Source organism: Balaenoptera physalus (genome assembly GCF_965194825.1).
Source record: "Balaenoptera physalus genome assembly, chromosome: 3".
In the NCBI taxonomy this organism is placed as follows: Eukaryota; Metazoa; Chordata; class Mammalia; order Artiodactyla; family Balaenopteridae; genus Balaenoptera; species Balaenoptera physalus.
In genome coordinates, this window is record NC_138890.1 from 67,045,260 (window position 1) to 67,069,330 (window position 24,071).

The following is a 24,071-nucleotide window of genomic DNA, read 5'->3' on the forward strand; positions in this document are numbered from 1 at the left end:
AAAGAGCCCACACTGGGAATCAAAGAGCTGGAAGAGTTTTGGAAATGGAGTATCTGGAGGGACACTTGGTCAAGGGATGATGCATTAGCATCCGAGCTGTACTCAGAGGGACAAGGACAGTGGCGGGTCTGCTTACTTAGCCAAACTTTCTGAAAGGAATTGGGGGCCCGTGTGGGCACCCGGCCTGGGCTTTCCCACAGAAGGGGTGGTCTGGACCCTCGGGGCTCGGGCCCGCGCGCTACCGGTGGTAAGAACGCGCTGGGCGGAGGCGGGCGGGCGAGCGCCTTGGTGGCCCTTCCCCTACTTTCCAGCTTCTTCAGCTGGAGCAAGAGGTCTGTGCCCGGCGGGGGAACGAGCGTCCAACCCCTGGACCCAGGTCTAGGCCGGCAAGCGGACACTACGAAGGGGCGGGCGGCTCCCGGGGTAGCGCCGGCGCTCCGCGCTCCCGCCCCCGGGAGCCGGACGTGGCGCCTCCCCCGCTGCAGCCGGAGCCTGGAGGTGGGGTCGGGAGCCCGAGGCCGGGACTCTGATGTCACCGCGCGGCCGCGGGCGCCCAGGAGCGCGTCTCGGGTTGGAGCTCAGGTACTCGGTGAGGCCGGGGGCCGGACGGCCGGGAGTGGGCGGCGGAATCGCCCTTCCCGGGGGCGGCAGGGCGAGCCCCGCCGCTAGGAGTGGGTGGGGTGGCTGGGGCGCCGCGGAGCAGCCTGTGAGTCGTTGGGTCTGGAGGGGTTGGGCTCCGCGCGGAGTCTGGTCTGCGCGAGTCAAGGCCCTGCGCGCTTGGCCCCTTCGCAGAGGGGTGGGGGGCGCAGAGCCGGCAACAGCGGGAGCTGCTGGGGAGCGCGCCCGGGGGACCCGAGCACGCAGTGTGGTCTCACCCTGCAACCTCCGGCTCTCGCCTTTCGACCGCGCAGCCACTGGGGAATCCTGGCCTCTCCGGTCCACGATCGCGCTGTCCCCTGCGCGCGTTCTGAGCCCTCCTTCCCCGACGGTGAACCCAACCAACAGGAAAGGCCGAGAAATGCGCCGGCCAGGGGCCATCCGCTCTCCCAGCGTCCCCGAGGCCTCGCTCTCCAGCCGCACCGCGTGACTTTGTCGCCCCCTGTGGCCGCCAGGCCTACGCCTCTTTCCTCCCTGGAGCGCCTCGACTCAGCTTGAAGCCCCAGGTATGTGGTACGATCTCGACCGCGGCTTCCTCTCCCCAAGTGCCGCCAGCATCCCGCGTTTCCTGACCGTGGCACAGAGCTAGAGTCTACGGAGACTCTACGTGTGGGCGGGAGCGAGCTGAGAGCAGACGCTTCGCGACGTGAGCTGTGGTGCTGACAGGCCGGGAGAATGGGGTGCCGGAGGGAACTGGGAGAGCCACGGAACTTACCAAAATGCCTGCCCTTCTAGACCTGGTCTGGAGTGGTGGAATTCAAGACACGGCCCAGGACCTAGAAACTCAGTCCGGCAGGGAGACTGCCGTGCAGGCAGCGCGGCAGTCTCCCTGCCGGACCATCCAGGAGGGGTGGCCTGGACAGCCTCTCCATAAGAGAGGTCAGACGTGAGGTGGCCTTTGGGAAAGATATTATTTAATTCCTGATCATTGTTGATCATTTGAGGTTGTCTGCCTTTCTGGTCACCTGACCTGGATCTGCTTCCGTTGCCTTTGTGTGATTTTACCCACTGGAAGCTGTCTTCATGGATTTCCCTAAGAACCTCTAATTAAAAACCTGGGTCTGCTTTCTTGCCTGGTCCAACCTCTCTCCTGAGGTCCAGACACACATCTCAACTTACCACCTGCTTGCCAGACTTGCCACAAACACTGCAAAGCCCACAGGCCCCAGACTGAGCACTGGATCCCTTGGCTAGTCCCCGTCTCAGCTTCCTCATTCCTGGGACCGGCACCTCCACCTCCCCAGCCCCTAGCTCTGAACACAGAAGTCATCCTTGTCTCCTTTTCCTCTCTTGCTCTTTGATTCAGGTGATAAGTTTATCGCAAATGACCCCAATACCGCATGACCTCAATCTGGTAGTTTTCTAGCAGGGATTCCACGCTGCTCCCCCTGCCCTGACGGGGCTTGGCAAAAGGTTCTTTGAGTTCTAGCCTCTGGACTTACATTCAATGCAGGCACTGGCTCTGCAGCCCAGCCCACAGCTGACACTAATGCTGATGCTAGGGCTCCTGGCGTGTGGCTAGTCCCAGCCACAAGGCCTGGCTGAACTGCAAGAGGCTCCCTGCAGCCAGACAAGTGTGAAAACTCTTTGCTCTTTGGGCTGAGGCCCCAAAACACACTAAAGGAACTGGACCCTCCTGGCATAACAGGTTCTACAAAGGGCACAGTGTGAGCATCCTGCATGGGTATCAGGTGCTTGGGTTACCACTGCAAAAGCATCCTCGAGACAAGTTAAGGTCAATAAGAAAATGTACACACATTTTAGTTATGCATTTGAGCTGTTTTTATTTGGTGAACTCAGAATCCTTTAGCAGTCAGTAACTCACAAATAAGATAGAATTTTCAAGGCCTTTTTTGAGGAAACATCTTTGTATTAGAACAGTTACCCATGCCTATAGATGCAGCGAAAGTCAAGAATGGGTGGCATGAGCCAGGGTAAACAGTGCTTCCAAGCAGGGCTCAGAAGGATAGGAAGAGAGAGAGCTATTGTCTGGGTGGCTAGGGGGGGTTGCCAAGAGGAGGTGACTGTCCTCCCAGGGGCTGCTACTCAGAGCAGCTTCTTGTCTTTCTGAAGTTCAGGGAGTATAAACTACTTTGCAAAAATGGTCCCCAAGCCTGAGTGAAGACCAACCTGCAGGGCTGGCCTTAGTGGGCACAAAGATGCCTCCAGGTGGGTGATGTCAAGGTGTTCTGGTACCAGGTCAGCTGAGATCCCCTCCTGGGAATGTTGGAGGTACTGCTTCGCCCTTTTAGGAAACATCATATTCTCCCACCACTAACCTCCCTACCTGCCCTATCCAGCAATCTGTAGCATCTGGGGTCTCAGGGAATGGGGTAGAGGGTGATCCTGAGCTCCAAAAAGTGTCTGGAGGCTCACATAAGTCTGTTTTTCAGTTTCCACCCTCCTCTGCAATCCCAACCAAGCAGCTCAGGGAAGGCAAGCCCGCCTCCCACCCCACCCCCAAAGTCCCTATAGCCCATAGAGAGCCCTCAGTTCCCAAGACTCAAAGCTGCTTTCACCCCTGACCCAGGCACACCCACCTAGCTCCTCCCCTTGCTCCCCCTCCTGCCACTGGGGAAGTATTGATTTCTGGCCATTCCTGTTCCAAGCTGTGCTTGCCTGCTCTTTGATTCCTAATAACCTGAGTAACCCTGGTCAGTGTCCATGGGTGGCAACTGCCTCACCCATTCTGTCCCCTTTCTCAAAAAGACTAATAGGGAGAGAAAAGTGGGTAGAAGCAAAGAAGCCCTCAACCTTCTCCACCAAAGCCACCCCCATCTACTCCCTGAAAGGCTGCTCCTTTCCTTGTCATTCAACAAATACTTAACATCGACTACGTGCCAGGCACCGAGGGTACAGAGATGAGTAAGTGCAGGGCCTGTCCTCAGGAAGCTCAGGGGTGGGAATGGGGAGAGGGAATCAAAGCAAGCCAACAATCACAATGCAGGGCGATGAGTGCTGTGATGCAGGAAGCTCAGGACACTGCAGGGATCCCAAAGGGTCAGGAGACCTCTAAGCTGAGCCCTATAGGAGGAGCAAGAGTGGCAGGACAAAGAGGGGGTGAGCCTGTCATTCCTAGACAAAAGGCAGAGAGTCTCCCAAGCAGGGGCCATATTATCCTGGAATCTGCCAGTATTTTGAAGGGGTGGGGGCGATTGTTTCCCATAGTGGAGGCTGGGCTTTGTTGGAGGCTCAGGCCCCTGGGGGCTGGGGGTGAACTGGCTTTCAGCAGGGTTTGCTTCTAGGAAATTGATTCTGGCTGCAGTAAGCTTGGAGGCAGGCCCAGATTCCAGGCAGGGCTCTCTGCCTCTTACCAGCTGTGTGCCTCTGGGCAAATCATTCCCCCTTCAGAACTTCAGTGTCCTCATCTGTGAAATGCAGACAGCAGCTGTGCGGTTCAAGATAAATATTTATTCAAAGCACCTGGAACATAACTGGCCCAGAGGGAGGGAGGAAGGCGGTGAAGCTGCCCCTGCCACCTGACCTGGGTCTTTCCCCCTCCTTTTTGTCTCCCCTGTGATCTCAGATCGTTCTTGACCATTGTTTATCAGGGAAAGATCACATGGAGAAGCTAACAAAGCAGCCAGGAAGCAGCCAGGGTGGGACAGGGTTGGGGAGGGCAGGAGCATGGGTACATTCTCAGAGCTCCAGGAGGTGCCAGGGTAGAGGCCGGGAGCTGCGGGCCAGAAGAGCCCCAGCGGGGGATGTGCTAGTCGCCAGTTCCTTCCCCTGAGCTAAGGCCCTCAATCTCCAGAGTTGTTCCCCTGGTCCTACTGCCCTTGCCATTCCAGACTAGGGAGGTGGGTGGGGGGGCGGTGCCAGGGCTAATAAGGGTCGTGCGACTAGGGAGGGGATGTGTAAGCATGTCTGTGTTGAAGGTGCCAGAAGGTTGTCCTAACCCTAACCCGGAGCGCCTCACCCACCACCCCGTCTATGCTTTTCCAGGCCCCACGGAGCTGGCCAGCCTCCGCCCGCGTCCGCGCAGCCATGGAGGCTCTGGGTCCTGGAGGCGACTGCGCTTCGCCGGCCTCGTCCACTCGCAGCCTGGACCTGCGGCGGCTGTCCGCGCGCGCCGACTCGGCCTACAGCTCTTTCTCCGCCGCCTCCGGCGGTCCTGAGCCGCGCACGCCGTCGCCGGGGGCCCACCAACTTCCCTACCTGGACTGGGACTACGTGCGCGTGGTGTGGGGCGGCCCGGCCCCCGCCGCCGGGCTTCGCACCTCCCCGCAGCCCCGGCCCGCGGCCGCCGCACGCAGTAGGCCTCGTCCCCCCGAGATCCGGGGGACCCCGGGGCCACTCAGCCGCCAGACCACCCCGCTGCTGTACGCGCTGGCGGCCGAGGCGGAGGCCGCGGCGCGGGCAGCCGAGCCGCCCAGTCCGCCCGCGTCGCGGGCCGCCTACCGCCAGCGGCTGCAGGGCGCGCAGCGGCGAGTGCTCCGGGAGACGTCCTTCCAGCGCAAGGAGCTCCGCATGAGCCTGCCCGCCCGCCTGCGGCCCGCGGCCCCCGCGCGGCCCTCCGCCGCGCACCCGCGCTCCGCCTTGCTCAGCCACCCCGGCGGGGAAGCGGAGCCGGCGCGCCCCAGTGCTCCCGCGCCGGGAACCGCCGGCAGGGGACGCCTCGCCAACCAGCAGCGGAAGTGGTGCTTCTCAGAGCCGGGAAAGCTGGATCGCGTGGGTCGGGGCGGTGGATTGGCGGGGGAATGCTCGGGCGAGGCCTGCCCCAGCTCTGGCCTCGCCAGGCCGGAGACCCGGGAATGGCAGCAGCGGACGCTGGCAGAGTTCGAAGGTCACCAGATCAGATGGCTGCCTGCGACCCAGCCCCGAAGCATAGAGGACCCGAAACCCCGGGCCTTGAGGCTCAGCAATGCCTATAGGCCTGCCGGTCGGAGTCGGAGCGCTTCGGGGGAAGTCTTGTCCCCCTGGGGAAGTCCAGGAGGGGTCATGCCCATTGCCCAGGTATGGAAGATAGGGGCTGCAAGCTTGGCTTGGGGGCATCCAGAAGATTGAAAACTTGAGCAACATTTCATCCAACTGCTTGCCTTTCCAGGCTGTTCCCCAAGGAGCAGAAACCCCCAGACCATTGTTTCAGACCAAACTTTCCAGGTGAGAGACATGGACCACTCTGGGGACTGAAAGCTGGGGGGGGGCAGCTTTCACAGCTCTTGCTCAAGAAGGAAGAGGGCCTCCCACTCACCCTCACTTTGAGCCTTCTGTCTTTTGCAAACCACATCCCCTAATCCCACCCCCAACACCCTACTGTCCCTCTGGTGCAGAACCAGAATCTTCCTTCCTGGTCCCTGTGGTCAGTGTGGGGTCCCTGCTTCCAGGTTCCTGACTCAGAAGGAAGTTGCAGTGGTGTGTTCTGCAGAGGGCCTCCAGAGAAGTCCCTCTGACTGTGAGCAGAGGGCCTCAGAGAACTGCATCGTGTCTGCCCGGCTCCCATCCCTTCCTGATGATGAAGTTTTCCTGGAAGAAGCTCCGATGGTCAGAATGAGATCACCTGCAGACTCTCATGCTCCCCTGGGGCTCCCAAACAGGTGAATTCCCTCAGGCTTTCAAGCAGTGAGATACCCCCTTCCTACACACATCTACAAAATGCTGGAGGGGCAGGGAACCCTCTCCTGGCTGGTGGCTGGGAGCCAGGGGGGTGAGGTGGGGGAGGTGGATGGCCCTTGGAGGCCACCACTTATCTTTGGCCAGAGCTTTTTCTGATTTAGTGTCTCTTCCACTTCCAGTGTCCATGCCTCTGACCAGCAGTACGGAGCTGGCTTGGGTCAGAGGGCTGACCAGGCTATAATCCCCTCAGAGCAGCCCCTCCATGAGCACCCAGAGACTGCAGGGGCGGATGACTGTTGGCAGGGGGTAAACGGTTCTGTGAGTGTCTCCAGGCCTACATGCTGTAGTCCCCCTGGGACTGCAAATGGTGACATCGCAACCTTTGACCCCACTGGACTGCTGACCACTGATCCCCCCACAGCTGCAGAGACTGACCCCCTCAAACCTCTCCCAGGTGATGCCCTGAGACCTCCAGGCAATGATACCCCGGGGCCTTCTGACCACACTGCCCAGGCTTGGGGCACTGGCCAGACTGGCTCCAGGTCAACATGGCCCAGTCCACGCCTCGAGGAGCTGGTTCAGGAGCTGGCCAGATTGGATCCCTCTCTGAGTGACACTCTCACCTCCTATCCCAGCCCAGAGCCATCCCTGGGCCTGCTGGATGGGCTGATTCCTTTAGCCGAGGTCTGGGCTGCAATGAGGCCAGCCTGTGGAGAGGCTGGAGAGGAAGCAGCTGGTACTTCTGAGTCAGGGTGAGTGAGGGGTACCAGGGACTCAGGGGATTCTAAGCCCCTGCAGCTTGGGGCAGGACGACCCAAGGAACTCTGGTTTTGTCCCCAGCTCTTACCTACTTAACTCCACCCAGCGCCTGCCAGCTTCTCAGGAGGAGACAAGGCCTGAAAACCTTACCACCCACGCTGTGCCTGACGAGCCATGCGGCCCGGGTCTCCCCGAGCCAAATTACAGCATCCAAGCCAAGAAAGTGAGTGTGGAGGGGCTATTAGAGGCTGGGCTAAGTCAGGGCTCTGCCTCCAGACTTAAGTACCCACGCCCTCCCTGCAGGTGGAGCTGGCGGACCTCCTCCAAAAGACGCTAAGGGAGCTTCAGGCCGAGCAGGAGCAGCTGCAGGCAGCGGCCCAGGCTTGGGCCAGGCGCGGGGCTGCCCTGGAGGCCGCGGTCGGCCAGGCCTGTGCACCCCACGAGCTCGAGCGGTTCATCCGGTTTCTGGCCGACCTAGAGCGCGTGCTTGGCCTCCTGCTGCTGCTGGGCAGTCGCCTGGACCGCGTGCACCGCGCCCTGGCCCGGGCGGGCGCAGACGGCGACCCTGACGAGCAGGTAACGGGCTTGGGCTGGGGGAGGGCGGGGCGGTGAGGGGCCTGCGGGCTCCGGCTGGAAGCCTCCCGGGAGCGGCGGCGCCCTCGCCCCGCTCACGGCGCCCTCGCCCCGCGGCTCCAGGCCTCTCTGCTGCAGCGACTGGGGCTCCTGCAGCGGCAGCAGGAAGACGCCAAGGAGTTGAAGCAGCATGTGGCGCGGCGCGAGCGGGCCCTGCGCGAGGTGCTGGCGCGCGCACTGCCCGCCGACGAGCTGCGCGCCTATCGCGCCCTGTTGGTCGGCAAGGCCGCTGTTCTGGCCCAGCAGCGCAGCCTGGACGAGCGGGTCCGCCTCCTTCAGGACCAACTGGACACAGTCAGGACCGACCTTGGCCGTCGTCCTCCGACTCCCAGGCCGGCCTGGCCCCCAGGGACCCGTCCTCCGGATAAACCGCCCTTCCCCCCTCCCCTCATCTAGTTACAGGGGGTGGGGGTGAGGAGCATTGCCTCTGCCTCTCACCCACGTGAGTGGGATGACGCTGGTTTATTCGGTGCTTTTCCCTTGGGGTGGGGAAGACCCAGGCCCGGCCTTCCTGGGGTACTTTTTCCAAGTGTTCTCATGTGGCCTTACCGAAGTCTTGCGGATTATTTGGTAATTAACTTATGAATTTTAAAGTCTGCAGTATTTCCCCTTTTCCGTCAGGGTTGGTTGGAGGGAGAGGAGACAAGTCAGAGGAGCACTTCAATTTAAGATGCAAAATGGCCATTTTTTTCCCTCTCAATAAAAAGTTGATATGAGAAGTGTGCATATCGCCTGGAGCCTGGCTTGGAGGAGGGATCTTGTTTGCAAACTACAGACGCCTGCCAGACTAGAGCAGAAGAGAGATTTGTTGGAGGACATCACTCAGGCCTGGGGATCCCTAGAAAGACTGAAGAAACAGGCTTGAAAACTGGAGGGACCAAGCAGATGCTGTCACCAGTAGTCCCTAACTATTCTGGTGACTGCATTATTACCACGAAAGCCTAGGCCTGATTGGCTGAGGCCAGGTCTCTTTTGCTGGTTTTTACCCAAGCCTCCGACATGAGTAGTATAGTGGAAGTGGGGGACTGCCTCCCTTCAAGACTCAAGGGATAGGGAACTTCCCCAAATGGAAAATGGATTCAGATGCTTTGCTGCCTAAAAACCCTGATGAATGTCAAGTACACTTGGACATTTGGGGACATTCATTCCAAGACCCAGAAAGAACTTTCTTCCTCTTCCAATTATGTTGGATAATTGGATAAACTGAATTTATCTGCCTTTCCTTTAGAGTCCCCACTAGGTCACCCAGGCTTAAGGAGGGCAGTTGGGGGGATGGGAGCTGAAGGCGAGTCATGGGGGACCTGGAGACCTATTATTGTGGGATGGTGCTGAGGACCTGCAGAGGCAGCTTTTCTTGTGTTCTGGAGATGCCAGTTTGGGGAGGGGCTAAGGTTGGGAGTTAAGGGCTAGAGTGGTATGAAACAGGACACACACTCCCCTCTGTTTGTGTGTCAGTCCTGTGTACATAGAATCAATGTTCAGTTCTCAGATATACATTGAAAATCTGCCTTAGTATTTGTAGCTACTAAGGCCAGGGACAAGAACATTCTTCATGTAAATGTTCAGTGTATTTTTGGAAGCTGGGCACATTAATAGGCATGTGTATGTGTATCTAAGGCCAACAGACCTCAAAGTGAGAAATCTCTGCTTCTGGGCTCGTTTTCTGATGCATATTGTCACTAAGTGCAACTGGTTGGGAATTTTAAATGGTCGTATTCATACCAAAAGCATTAGTTATAACAGTCGCGCTATTGAGCACAGAACAATGCTCACATTGTGCCTTTTTATAAAAAACATATGGGGCTCCTGCTGATTCTAACATTATGCTTTGCTTTTCTCCTTTGAACGCTGTGGGCGGGGCCTCCGCTCCAATATCCTCTGCCTAGCAGGGCAGCTCGCTTCGAGACGCGTTCTGGATGGAATCTACTTATTTCTGGCTTTTGCCCTGTACAGTCCCCATTGCATTCTCCCATTGTGATATACTTAGAAACACACTTAACGTCGTCCATTAGGCCAGTGGAAATGGTGTATTTCAGACAAAACACTCCCAGCCCGGGATGGGCATGAGAAGCAGTGTCTGCCATTGTCTGGTTAAACTGCACTTTGGTTCTTTGCTGGTTTTTGCCATGGGGAAATATGAGGCTTCTGTGCTTGTCTCTACCAGATGGAGAGGGCCCACAAAAGTAGGGCCACAACCCCTGCGCCTGTCCTTCCATTTTGCCTCCGTCTCCTTCCTGCCCCAGTTTATCTCCCTTCCACACCCCGTTATTCCTTCAGAGGGCAAGAATGAGCTCAGCATACGCGTTCGATATTGGCACCACAGACTAAGACTAGGGGTGGGGTGGGGGCCAGTACCAGAAGTCCGGTGAATTCCACCCTCCTGGACACTGCCAGCAGAGGGCACTGTTTTCCTCATGATGAAAGCTTCTAGCCACGCTTTACCACCCGCAGCCTCCCCAGCTACCAGGCCCTCTGGGCCAGCCACAGGGACGTTGCCTTGTCCTGAGCAGTGTCCCTGTTGGACGTGAAGGCTGGGGCTAAGCCTTTGTGTCTGTCGGAAAGAAATCCCGGCCCGCCAGTTATGGGAAGGTTGGCTCCCTTTCCTTTGCCACTAGGCCTTCGTTCGAAAGTCGTTGGCTAATGAGGAGTGGGAAGGGGGAGGCTGGGGGTGTTGATCTCGAGGATCAGTATCAAAAAGAGCCTTACGTAGTTCCCCACGGTGGAAAACAGGGTTTCTTGGGTCTCTGTTGGGGTTTCTGTCCGCACCTCCCCAAGCCGCCCGCGCCCGCCGCCGCCGCCTGCTGGTCCCGCCCCCAGCCCTGAGGCCTGCAGCGCCCCGCCCCGATTGAGCAGAGCGCGGTTGTTGCCTGGCAACTGGCAGCCCCGGGGCCTCCCTCCTCTCCTACTCGCCTCATCCCGCCCCCCCGCCGTTCCTAATATGGATGTAATTAGTGCACTTTTTACCTTCTGACTGTAAATTGGAAACAGTAGGGAAGCAAGGTTCCGTGGTGCCCAGACCGACGCGCAGTCTGGCTGGAGCAGCCTGCTCCTCACACCACGTACCTCGGCGAGCGGCTGGCGTGAACCTCAGGCATCCTCACGGGAACAAATTACCTTGCTGTTCAGTCACGTGTAATTCAGAAGCTTACGAGGACATTTAGGTCAAATGTGGTTGAGGACCGCAGAGAGAAGAGGTGAAATGCTGTAAAGCAATCTTCCCAACGACCCCGTAGCGTTACTGTCCCAGCCTAGCTACAGTTTAGACGGACAGTCATGATGGGTGTTTACCTGTTGTCTTTGAAACTTAAGTCAGCACTGACTTCTCACTAGGAGGACTTTTTCCTCCCCTTCTTGAGGAGAGGTCCAGACATCTCTCTCTCTCCTCCTCCTCCCTCTCTCCCTCTCTCTCCCTCTCTCACTATCTCTTCCTTATTTCCTCTTTCCTGTAGTAATATCTGAGGCCACCTCTGCTCCACAAGTTCAAGTCCAAGGGTGTGGCAGTTCTGGAAAGGTGGCTCCAGCCACAGAGGTTCAAGGCAAAAAGCTATCTGGAGAGCGACAGAGTCTATTTATTAAACCATTTTAAAAGGTCAAATAATTTCTTCCAGGAAAAGGCAAAGAAAAGGGGGGAAATATGGGTCCGGGGTAGGCCCAGCTTTAAAACCGTGTGTGGAGGGGTGCTTCCAGTCCAGAAGGCTGAATGACTGCTTGTTTAGGACTGGAAGTTGGGGGCAGGGATGCTAGAGGAATGTGCATTAAGAAAGGCATTGTGATATTTTAAATAAAGCGATATTTCCCTTTTGTGGGGAAACATTTTTCCTAGTAGAGTCAATGTTGTTGTTTATATATACAAATACTAACATGGTAAAAGAATGGTGATCATGTAGAACAACGTCACGAATCAGAGATATTTGGTTTTGGAATGCAGCCAGATATCCCTTTGGGACCAACTCGGCACTCCTGGTAATATTTCAGGATGGTGTTGCAGTTCACAGACGACTTTACCTACTCATTCCCTGTGTTCCTTCCTCCCCACAGCCTGTAGGATATGTACTGCCAGTTCCACAGAGAGGGAGATGGAGCTTGGAGAGTTGGGTGACTTGCCTAAGGTCACTAAATGAATAAAGAGCTGAGATGAGACCACCTTGCTTTTCTGCAACTGGATACTGTAATGGAAAAGAGCAACAGGATGCCATCCTGACTGTGAGAGTTACTAGCTGTGAGGCCTGTACAAGTTACTTACAGTTTCTCTAAGCTTCAGTTTCCTCACTTTAAAAATCAAGATACTAACAGTGCATACCTTGTAAGGTGGTAGTTAATACCTGCAAAGTGTTTACAACTGTGCCTGGGACTTAGTAAACACAGGTCATATATGTGTTACCCATACCCTGGTCTCTATTAGGTTAGTAACATGTGCTCAAGAACAACCTCCAGGGACTTCCCTGGTGGTCCAGTGGGTAAGACTCCACGCTCCCAATGCAGGGGGCCCAGGTTCGATCCCTGGTCAGGGAGCTAGATCCCACATGCAGGCTGCAACTGAGAGTCTGCATGCCACAACTAAAGATCCCGCGTGCCACAACTAAGACCCAGTGCAGCCAAAATAAATATTTTTTAAAAAAGAAAAAAGAACAGCTTCCATCCTCCTTAGAGGAAATGTACAATTGTATTAAAAAGCTTGCTGGGGCTTCCCTGGTGGCGCAGTGCTTGAGAATCTGCCTGCCAATGCAGGGGACACAGGTTCGAGCCCTGGTCTAGGAAGATCCCACATGCCACGGAGCAACTAGGCCTGTGAGCCACAACTACTGAGCCTGCGCATCTGGAGCCTGTGCTCTGCAACAAGAGAGGCCGCGATAGTGAGAGGCCCGCGCACCGCAATGAAGAGTGGCCCCCGCTTGCCGCAACTAGAGAAAGCCCTCGCACAGAAACGAAGACCCAACACAGCCAAAAAAAAAAAAAAAAAAAAATTAAAAAAAAAAAAAAAAAGCTTGCTGTGGGGGCTTCCCTGGTGGTGCAGTGGTTAAGAATCCGCTGGCCAATGCAGGGGACACGGGTTCGAGCCCTGGTCCAGGAAGATCCCACATGCCCCGGAGCAGCTAAGCCCGTGCGCCACAACTACGGAAGCCTGCGTGCCTAGAGCCCACGAGCCACAACTACCGAAGCCCGCACGCCTAGAGCCCGTGCTCCTCAACAAGAGAAGCCACCGCAATGAGAAGCCCACGCACCGCAATGAAAAAGTAGCCCCCACTCACTGCAACTAGAGAAAGCCCGTGCGCAGCAACAAAGACCTGGTGCAGCCAAAGAATAAAAATAAAAATAAAAAGCTTGCTGTGGACATGACTCATACACATCTACATCAGCGATTAACTCTTGCCCCTTTAAGAGGAGTGATTCTGTTCCCTGTGATAATTTTAACCAGGTAAATTACCTTAACCAATGAACAACTATTTTTTTGTCAGTTGTTGGAAATATCCTTCCACAGGTGTACCTCCTGTTAGTCAGATATTGTTCCTGAAAACTTTCCATATGCATATCAACTGTAATTTCCTACTGACTTACAGTTTCAGGAAGTTTTAGCCTGCAAGGAAAAAGCAGTGGTTTCTGACACCTGAATTTTAGGCTTATTGATCCTAAACTCTTGCCAAATGTTTTTATTTCACTGGGCAGGCTTGCAGCACACCCTCCTGAAACACAAAGATTCTTCTGGCAGTTCAAGAACCCTCCTCTGATTTAAGTGTGCCATAAACATTAGTTATTGTTGTTACCACTTTGCGGGTTTACATTTTGTCTTTCTCAAAGCTGGTCATCCCTGTGTGTGTGACCTTTGTTACCCGTCTCAGTCAAGCCTCTCTTTTACCATGAAAAATCTCTAATATTTTATCCTGTCCTAGACCTTCAGCTACTGAGATTGCTTTAATTATTACTTCCTGTCTTTTTTTTTTTTTTTTTGCAGAGGGAGAAGACTTAATTTTCACTTTGAAATAATTTATGCAGCTTAGCTAGAGTTCCAAGCAAGGAAGGTGGGAGAGGTCAGATCCGGGCCTACATTTACCTACAGTTTTTGGCTACCATATCCATGTTTGGTTGACTCCTTTATTTTGCAGAGAAATCCAAATTCTTTCAATAGTAGAATGCTTGAAAGAAGCAGAAGGATGAGGAGAAAAGAAGTGAAAAGAAAAGCAAAATACAGTAGCAAGTGCTGTAGAATGTTTAAGGGAAGTACATCATCACACAAGCAGGAACAAAATGGGAGACTTTATTTCATTGCTTAAATCAGAACATTCCATGAAAGACTGCCTTAAATAATTTCAGAGGCCTCACTGATACATATATGGGAGGGGAGCCCCAGTACCCTTGCCACAAAAACTATTTGGTATAACTAATGACATGCAAACCCAATTTGCAAAAGCAGAGCATTATTACAATATGATATAAAAAGGTTGGTTGAGCAAATAGATTCCACATCTTTAAAATGGCAAAAGAGCCATTTTAATTACACTGTGTTGAACCTGAGAAATCTTGGCAATACTTAAAACCTTCTCAATTACAAATAGGATGAATCAAGCCACCCCTCTCTAAGGTCACTGAGCAAGGAGATTCTGCATTTGCTATTTTGGAATAAGTTGTTTGCTTTCAGATGGCTTCTTAAAATGGATATCACATACCTTTTGCTTGTACGGAACTTTCATATAAAATAGTTGCTCCTTAATTGTATCTGTTACTATTTAACCAGTGATTTTTCTAGTGTTATGCTATGACATTTTTTTCTTTGAATGTTCACCTACTGCACTGAAAGGCTCAGCCGGATTTGAAAGCCACAGATTCAGAAATATGGCACAATGGTGCAATTCACAAATAAATCACACTTTAAAAAATTAAATATTCATGCCATATCAAAGTAGCCAGCCACCAGTGCCAAAGACACACGTTTATATTTCACCATAAAGACAACCACAAATTAAAAGTATTTGCCAAAGTATCTCTTTTCTCTCATTGTTAAATCACTTTTACTCCCAAGATGTACTTGTTTTCTAATATTTAGCATTCTCAGTACAACTGAAATTAATTACATTCACAATGGTCACATTCTGTGTTCAAGAGTCTCTGGAATCTTGATTGCCTAAAATGAGGTAGATAACCATTCAAGGGTTTTGTTTGTTGGGACTAATTTCCTTTAGATCTTGATCATCTTTTTTTTTTTTTAAATAGAATTCCAAAATATTTAGCAAAAGATTGAAAATGTCTGAGCATTTTGGAAAAATATACTTTCAAAAGGTTTTTTTATGAAAGTTGTTTTACCTCATTTCAATTTAAAAACAGGATAAAAGCATCAAATTACAAAAGCACTACATATCTTAAAGCTGACAATCCATCATCACACAAAGCTCTAATTCTGGCTTGGGAGTATATAGATGCAGAGGCATCGGGTTAAATCATTCAGGGGCCAGACCAGCTGCTGCCCCTTAACCTTTGATACTATATTTCAAATTTCCTCTAAAGTTCAATCCTGACTTCTGTAGTTCTTCATAGGAGGCTCTCACTGAGATCTTGAACCCCATCTCTGGAGAAAGATCAAGCTTCAGACAGAAGCTGGAGGCGTAGGCCCACTTGGGTAAAACAGGCTGCAGTGGACAAAGTTGGAAACAAGATGGAGCCGAAGGTGTCGGACCGCCGTCTTGCGCAGGCTTAGACTGTGAGAGGCAGGCCCGATTAGAGCAACTAAGCCGTAGCCTCGGGAACCGTCAGGTTGCTGGGGGTAGGCTGGGCACTAGACCAGCCAAGGGCCCCGGAGTGGGTCGACGGGAGATTTCTGAAAAGACCTGCAGACTACTGCGGGTTTTTGTCTTTTTACGAGGAGCCATGGGCGAGGCACCCAAGAATTTGCTTAAGGAGCCCGACTTCCTCATGCCTCGAGCCAGATCCTGGAGCATCAGGTCGTCGGCCAGGACGCCCAGAAACGCGCTGGTGGTGGAACTGAGGATGGTGGCGGCCACCTGCACCGGGCGCCGGGCCGCAGAACTGCCACTACCACCACCGGTCGCATCGGGCTCGGTAGAGCTTCGCAGGCCGGGGTCGCCAAGTAGGCGGCGCAGAGCATACGAGGCGCCGGACGGCAGGTACTGGTAAGCGCGCCTCCCGCTGTGGTCACGCACGTGCACCTGCGCACCTAATCGGACCACCAGCAGCACCGCTGCATCCTCGTGGCCATGCAGAGCCGCCAGGTGCAGCGGCGTGTAGCCACCGTGTGAGCGCGCGTTCACGTCGACCCGCGCGCCTCCACGCCGCGCGATCTCCACCAGCTGCTGCACCATCTCGAGGTCGCCACTCTTGGCGGCCCAATGCAGGGCCGTGAAACCAGACATGAAGTCGCGTTTGGCCGCCAGGCCGAGGTCGCGCAGCAGCAGCCCGTGCAGCTGGTGGGTCCAACGGCCCCCGGCAGCCCGCACTAGCCACTCGTGTTCGGCCGGCTCCAGAGGTACGGCGGACGGCGGCGGTGCGGCGGGCACCTCCTCGGTGTCGGGGCTCAGCAGGCGAGGGCCGGCGCGCGACAGGCGCCTCAGGTGCGGGGAGCGGCCGGGGCCCAGGCTGAGGCCCAGGCCGGACTCCTCTACTGAGAGCCGCCGCAGCAGCAGAGGGGAGCTCCGTGGGCTGGGCTCCTCCGACAGCTGCCGACGCAGGCCCTGCTCCTCCGCCCGGATCCGGAGCGCCGCGGGGCCCGGGACGCAGCGCACCGGCAGCATGCAGGGCTTTTGCGGCAGCGCGCGCGGAGGGGGTGGTGGCGGCCCTTTTGAAAGCCCAGGCGCAGGTTCCGGGTCTGGCGGTTCTGCATAGGGCAAAGCTGCCTCCGACGGTGCCATGGATGGTGGGGCCACGTCTGCAGAGAGTCCCTCGGAGGGCTGGGCCAGCTCAAAGGCTGTAATCTGGGGGTCCGAGGGCATCCCTGACTGCCGGGCTGGGGCTAACAGCAGCCCCTTAGTCAGCTGAGTGGGCTCAGAGGCCGGAGTCCCGGGGGTGTCCTGTGGCTCTGATGGCGGAGCCGGGTCCTCAGGTGGTTCCACCGCCCTCTGCGCCGAGGCCAAGGATGGAGCCCCCGAAGCAGCGGTTTCCCCCTGTGAGACGGAGGTGATCTTCGACGGCGGGGCTGATGCCCCCGGGGTGCTCGGGAAGCAGGAGGGAAGGGGCTCTGGTCCCTCCCGGGGCCGCGGCTTCTTCCTCAGCACCACAAATTTGACGCCGTCGAGCTCCTTCACCACGGCCACGTCGTTGACAAACTGCTTGAAACGGTCCCTGCGGGCGGCGCGGCCGCGTGGGTCGCCGGCATCCAGCAGCGGCTTGAAGCGGCTCAGCAGCTCAGAGTTGCGCACCTTTCCGCCGTTCTCCTGCAGAAAGCCCAGCACTGCCGCCTGGCTCACCCCGGCGGCCGCGGCGGCCGCGGCCGCGGCCAGCGCCATGGTCAGTCCGGTCCCGCAGGGGAGGCGGGGCCTCCCCCTCCCACCGACCAGCTGTTCCCGGTTGCTGGGCAGGTGGACGTCGCGGCGCCAGCTGGGACGCACTGGAGCTGGGGTTCCAGGAGTCACGTCCGCCTCGGCCAGGCTCACCTGATCGTTTTCAACGAGGCGTAACGGGCGTGTCCCTGACGCTGGACCTCGGTCATGCCTGCGCCGCGGGGCCCGGCAGTCTCCTGGAAAAAGGAGCTGGGGGCCGCGGCGCGCGCTCCCCGCCGCCGCCCCGCGGGGCTCCCAGTCTTCGGGGGTAGGTTTCTGCCTTTATATTCTGTCCAATGGGCGCTGGGCTCCATCCCCCGTGCGCGGTGCTCGCCTTACCGGTGACAGCTGCCACCAGGGACGCGGTGGGAGTGGGGGAGCGGAAATTCTCCACCGCCCCTCCCAACTCGGGAATTAAAGGCGCAGTGCCAGGCTCGGCTCCGGGTTGCTAGGTGGGTGTGTTCCCCAGGGATGCCGCGGTCGACCGGCGAGGGAAGGATTTTTATTCCTTTCAGAAATATTTAACCACCACAAAATGCCGGGCGATTGCTTAAAAGCAGTAATTTATTTAAAGATCATCAATACCTCTTGAATTGTTGATTGCGTTTCACATAGGAAAACGGCTTCATGCAACTTGCAGTAAAGACAATTTGCTGTGCGTGGCAATGCATGTCACCCGAGGTTTAGAATTTTCTTATGATAAAATAATACATTTTCACATTGAGTTTGGGGAATAAAACCACAGGAAAACGTAAAGAAGGAAAAATATCACTTGAAATCACCATTAACATTTTGACTATTTTTCTTCTCCCTCCCCCATACACATGCATATACATGTTTATGCTTTAAAATATGAAAGTAAAATTGGAATCATGCTATGTTTTTAAAAGTTCACTTACTCCACAAGTATTTGTTGCTCACCTAGTTTGTGCCAGTACTTTTTCAGACTGTGATACATCGATTAGGAAGACAGATAAAAACCCCTGACCTAATGGAGCTCCCATAGCGGGCTGGGGGGAAGGTGGGGAGGGACAAAGAGAAGTGATATGGTAATCTGAAAATTGTATAATATGCTAGAGAAATACTATGGAAAAAATAAAGCAGAGTAAAATAGAGGGGCAGGTTGCAAGTTTGAACCCTGTGTTTAGGGGGTAGGACTCACTGTGAAGGCCACAATTAAGCAAGGACTTGAAGAGATCAGGGACTTAAGTAGCTACGTAGGAGAAGAAGCTTTTTCAGCAGAGGGACCAGCCAGGGCAAAGGTGGGATCAATTTCTTAATTTACAAACACAGTACTACAAATATATAATCAGAGGCACCGTAGTACTTAAAAAGAGCAAGACTCTGGAATCTTGCTCTCTTGCACTTTTTTTTTTAATTAATTTTTATTGGCGTATAGTTGCTTCACAATGTTGTGTTAGTTTCTACTGTACAGCAAAGTGAATCAGCTATACGTACACATATATCCCCTCTTTTCTGAATTTCCTTCCCATTTAGGTCACCACAGAGCACTGAGTAGAGTTCCCTGTGCTATACAATAGGTTCTCATTAGTTATCTAGTTTATGCATAGTATCAGGAGTGTATATATGTCAATCCCAATCTCCCAATTCATTCCACCCAAAATGCCACACTTGAGTGTTAGCTCTACATTGAGCTACTTGCTTGACCTCTCCGTGCCTCAATTTTCTTATCTGTGAAGGGGGAGAATGACAATAATTACACTTACCTCAACAAGTTGTGAGGATTCTGTGAGAAAGTAAACATAAAGCACTTAGAACAATGCTTGGCCCACAGTAAACATTCAAATTATTGGTAGTAGTATAGCCACTACTATTATTCTTACTCATTGAAAAAAAAAAAAGAGAGAGAACGGTCTTCCCTCGTGACGCAGTGGTTAAGAATCTGCCTGCCAATGCAGGGGACACAGGTTTGAGCCCTGCTGGGGGAAGATCCCACATGCCGTGGAGCAACTAAGCCCGTGTGCCACAACTACTGAGCCTGCGCTCTAGAGCCTGCGAGCCACAACTACTGAAGCCCGCGCGCCTAGAGCCCGTGCTCTGCAACAAGAGAAGCCACCCAACGAGAAGTCCGCGCACCACAACGAAGAATAGCCCCCGCTCGCCGCAACTAGAGAAAAGCCCCCGCGCAGCAACAAAGACCAAAAGCAGTGAGCGGGGGCTACTCTTCGTTGTGGTGTGCAGGCTTCTCATTGTGGTGGCTTCTCTGGTTGCAGAGCACAGGCTCTAGGCGCGTGGGTTTCGGTAGATGTGGTGTGGGCTCAGTAGTTGTGGCTCATGGGCTGTAGAGCGCAGGCTCAGTAGTTGTGGCACCCGGGCTTTGTTGCTTAGCGGCATGTGGGATCTTCCTGGACCAGGGCTCGAACCCTTGTGCCCTGCATTGGCGGGCGGATTCTTAACCACTGCGCCAGCAGGGAAGCCCAATTTCTGTCTTCAGTTCTGTTTCCAGAATGCATTCAATTTAATCTTCTTTGCAACCTCGTTTTATACTATATTGTGAGCATTTGCCCTAATGACAGTAACTATTCTTTAAAAAATATATGATTTTTTTAATGACAGCATCACGTATATATAGTAATACACTTTAATTGTTTTCTTACATTTAATAGTCTACATTGTTTCTGGTTTTTAATTCTTATGGATGGTGTTGCTTATATATAAAACTTTGTGCACATTTCTGATTAATTCCTTAGGATAGAATCCTACAAGTAGAATTACTAGGTCAAAGGGAATTAATTATTTTAAAAACTCTTGGAAACTTTTCACTAAGTTGTTTTCCAGAAAAGTTACAGCCCCATGAAATTCCCTTGTCTTTTCCTCACTGACATTGAGTAGTATCTTTTCGTTTGTCATTTTGAAAGTCAAAAAATTTGTATCTCATTCTAATTTCCATTTATTTTATTACTAATGAAGTTAAACTTTTCCCCTCGTATTTATTGTCTTTGATTTGTTCTTTTGTGACTTGCCTTTTTCCCCATTTACCCATATTTTCTTGTTGATATGTAGTTATTAACCCTTTATTATATATGTTGTAAATATTTTCCCATTTTGTCGTTTGTCCTTTCATTTTGTTTTCTGATGACACTTTCATTTTTAGACAACTAGTTTTTAATTGCAAATATTGTATCCTTTTAGCTTAAGACTATAAGTGAAAAATACGAAGGTACATCTCCCTTTTAAAGAAATTTTAGCACCAGTTTACCCTGTAGCATCAAGCAGTCTACAACAGAATGACAACAGTATCCTTGGGGAAAGTCCTTGTGTTTTTACCATAGAATTATAAATGTAATCAGCTATCATTTCTCTTTAAATATTACCCCTTCTTTAAACCCAGCTCAAATCCCACCTCGGTCAGGTCTTCTGCAACTGCCCCAGGTGTATCATCCTCTTCACTCTTCTGTAATTTATTTCAATGAACATCTGTTGGATATCTTTGGGTGCAAGGCAGTGAGCCAAGTCTTCTGGGAAGAAGACACAACCTTCCTTTGAACAGCTTACTGCTTAGTGGAGAGAAAAACATAACTAATTGTGTTACATGTCCAAATGAAATGAATGCTCTTTGTGCTTTCTAGCAGGTAGATTCTAAGAGAGGCACCTGGGAAAACCTTCAAGAGACAGGCTGTGAGAACAAGACGGGGAGGGCTTGGAAGTTGGACTGTGAAGGCTGAATTCAGGGTAAAGAGTGTCTAGTGTGTTTTCTATTTAGGGTATGTGTCAGAGACACAGAAGAAGATAATGTTTGAAAAGTAATCTGGGGTCATGGATGGAGGACCTTATATGCTAGTTTGGACTTTATCCTGTTTGCAGTAGAATGCCATGGAAACCTTTCTTCTTTTTTCTTTTTAAAAAGTAGCTTTAATTATTTCCTGATTATAACATTAATAATGATGTTTTCCCAATTCTCAGTAGTTTCCAAAATATGGAAAGAACAGATCACATGTTAGAGAGAACCACTCTTAATATTTTTTGGTTTATTCTCTGAGGTTTTCTATTTACATCCATAGATATATAAACAGCCATATATACTGTTCTACACAGATAGAATTAGACCACTAATTGTTCCATAACCAATGCTCCCTTAGCCTGTTGTAACCAGTGCTGATGTGGTGAATGGGTGGAGGAGGGGGCTCTGGAGAGGTGATGACAGGGTCCCTGTGAGAGATGGTGAGGGCCATCCAGCTAGGGCAGAAAGACAGGGATGGGTGACAAAGAAGTTTCAGGAGGAGAACTTGCATTATATTGCCTGTTTTCATTTTTAAAGTCACATTTCCTTCGTTGCCATTTTCATGTCAATAGCTACTTTTTATATTTTATTTTCTTAGCTTTTTCAGGACAAATTGTTGGGTCCCTTGGAAAAATCATTTCCATGATCTCATAGGTAGTGGAGCCTCAATGAACTTGGAATTTGTTACTGTCCCCTCTCCCCAAGGGGAGGAGGGAGAAGATTCCCCTGTTAAAGATCATTATTGATTTTTGTGGTTTGAGCTCCTTCTGACTATGATCACTAAGAATAGGCAAGAGATTAAATACTTTGCTTGTACTGAATTGCTGGTACAAGCAAAGTTTACTGACAATGCTTAACAGGCTTCAGGCTCTGAGCTATACAAAGAAATGTGCCCAAGGTCACAGTTAATAATTGGCTGAGCCCAAACTCAAACCCCAACCTGTCTGATTCCAAAGCTCATGCTCATTCACTGTGCAAAATTGGATCACCAGTACTTAAGACTGATGTTCTGTATGTTTAATAAATAAAGTAGGGAAGAAGTCGTCAAATAAAAATCTAGCTTAAACCTTTATACTTGTGCATCTGAACGTACTCTGCTTTAATATTTTAAATGATTAGTTTATAGTTTGAGGAGACATTAGGATGAGGATGCCAATGACATCCAGTTCCCCAGGCTGCTTTTAAATTTTGGTGCCTTGCTGCCAGTGAGGCCATCGAATCAATTCTTCCAGTGACCCAGAAGTTTGCCAGTAAACATTAGGAAAATCAAACATAAAATGTATATTTATAGCAAGGGTAAAATTCTATAATGTGTTTTGAACATGGGAGAAAGCAACAAGGACATTTTTTTCCTATCTCAGTAACTTAAATTTGGAGGAGGTCAGGGAAGACGGCCCTTTGCATTTTTAAAGGCACATTTAAAAAAATATATAAAATTAAAACCCTTCATAACTGTATTGTATTGTGTTATGTTACATTGTTATATTATGTTATATTGCATTGCCTCTTCCAACCCACAATCTGCTCTGAACCCCATGCCTGAGCCCCATAGAGAGCCGTAGTGGAGGCTTTATGTTTCCAACTGTCTTGTCCCTGTCATGGTGGTGTGAATAGGCCCCTTCCATTAGGCTTAGTCCACCACAGCCTGTCTCTTCTGCCCCCGGCAGGCTCACCAATGCCTGTAAGGAAGAGGAGTGTCTGGGTCCCCACCAGGCAGGAGCACCAGGGACAGAGGGGGATGGGCTACCCAGAATGGCTGTAAAGGGACTTTGTCCGGATATCAAGCTTTTGCAGTCCTGACTTCAGGAACAAATCATGTTTTGTTCTTGCTTACCAGCCCAGGGGAAGCAAGAGGGCCTCTTTTTTCTCCTGCCTGTGACTTGTTAAGCCAGTCCTCTCTGAGGTCAAAGGGACTTTCTTTATGTCTAAATCTTGGTGACAAGTGTCAGATCCTTTGCCTCTGTTATAAACTGAGTTTTCATATCTGTGATTCATTTTTCAGGCTTCTTATCTGACTCCTCAGACTGTTGCTTGGTTGCTTGACAGGGAACGGGAGACTTGGTCTGTGAAGACTTGGAGAGCTGTGTCCTGGTCAGGTGTAGCACAAGAGGATGCCCCTTGCTGCCTTTAGTCATCCCTTCTTGGCCTGTTTTATTCTCATAGACAAGTTTTGACTTAAAAAATTATATATATTTTTAAACCCTCAGAGAGACCTTTTGGGGCTTTCACCTGGGTCAATGTCTACATTAGGACGGCTTAGTTTGAGAGGCCTGCAAAATGTTGTTTTAAACATTTCCTTAATTGTAAAGTAGAGTCCCTGCTTGGGTCAGGGTGGACAAATCAGCAACCCAGAGGCCGGCCTTCCATTCTATTATGGTTACCCATTCAGATGGGCTTGGAGATGACAGCACCAAATGTTTGGATATGTGAAATCTACCAACAGCATCTGGCTTTAGAGATGGACAGGTGGAAATAGCTCAACTCTTCCCTAAACTCTTGTTGCACTAGCATACCGTGTTTATCTTGCCTTCCATGTGGCAACATGGGTAAAGGGAGAAAGAATCCTTAGATATCAACTTATCCAACTTCCTATTCAACGTTTCTAAGAGCTCATTACCAGAGAGCTCAAAATACAATAATTTGAAGTAAGTTATACGAAAAGACTGAGAGTTATATGTTGATGGAGACCCTCCCTTCTAGAGGGAATGTGTTGGGGGGAGGAGTCTAGCTGAGGTCTGTGTAACAGAGGGAACAGCAAGAGGTGATGTGGGCAGGCAGTAAAGGGCTAGTTCCGGGTCCTCAGAAGATCTCCTTGCTTGCCACTTTGAGACTATCAGCTAAGTAAATATTGAACAGTTTTATTAACAGCCCTCAGAGTAATAATTAGTGACACTGAACAACGAGCAAGAAACAGGAAGATGAACTGTACCTCTGAGGCTGTGTGGTCTGGGGAAGAAGTCATTAGCAGTACTGGTTTTACCTATTTGATTAAGCGTCAATAAAATACTAGCAGCGCTAACTGAAAACAAGGATGATATAGGTCTCTTTTCATCTACCTATTCCCACAATGGCTCAAGCTCCCAGGAGCAAGATGCTGTGTCCTCATCAGTTAGGATATAGCTCTATGTTCAATTAATATTGATAATGATAAAATGGCAACAGTTTGTCACTAATAGTGACTTTCATTGCTTGGATTTTTCTTTTTCAGAATGGGCTAGAGGGCACTGTCTACAGTAACTATT

General features: G+C 51.8%; 2 protein-coding genes across 4 annotated transcripts; one reads left to right on the top strand and one right to left on the bottom strand.

Annotated features, from left to right (window-relative positions):
- Window positions 1–610: 610 nt before the first annotated feature.
- SHROOM1 (shroom family member 1) lies at window positions 611–12,114 on the top strand. Of its 3 annotated transcripts, none has more exons than XM_082454721.1 (8): window positions 611–1,163; window positions 4,603–5,613; window positions 5,705–5,760; window positions 5,985–6,194; window positions 6,393–6,965; window positions 7,054–7,195; window positions 7,276–7,548; window positions 7,669–11,423. In XM_082454721.1, exons 2-8 carry the CDS (start codon window positions 4,645–4,647, stop codon window positions 7,999–8,001), a joined length of 2,556 nt encoding a protein of 851 aa, XP_082310847.1. In that variant the 5' UTR covers window positions 611–1,163; window positions 4,603–4,644; the 3' UTR covers window positions 8,002–11,423. The 3 variants fall into 3 exon arrangements, with proteins under 3 accessions (XP_082310847.1, XP_082310848.1, XP_082310849.1); XM_082454722.1 differs by lacking the exon at window positions 7,669–11,423 and adding an exon at window positions 11,644–12,114 and having other exon boundaries at window positions 1,031–1,163; XM_082454723.1 differs by having other exon boundaries at window positions 1,031–1,163; window positions 8,227–11,423.
- Window positions 12,115–13,841: 1,727 nt separating this feature from the next.
- Window positions 13,842–22,234, bottom strand: SOWAHA (sosondowah ankyrin repeat domain family member A). Its single transcript, XM_082454751.1, has one exon. The coding sequence runs from the start codon at window positions 17,052–17,054 to the stop codon at window positions 15,345–15,347; it is 1,710 nt and encodes a 569-aa protein (XP_082310877.1). The 5' UTR covers window positions 17,055–22,234; the 3' UTR covers window positions 13,842–15,344.
- Between the last annotated feature and the right edge of the window lie 1,837 nt (window positions 22,235–24,071).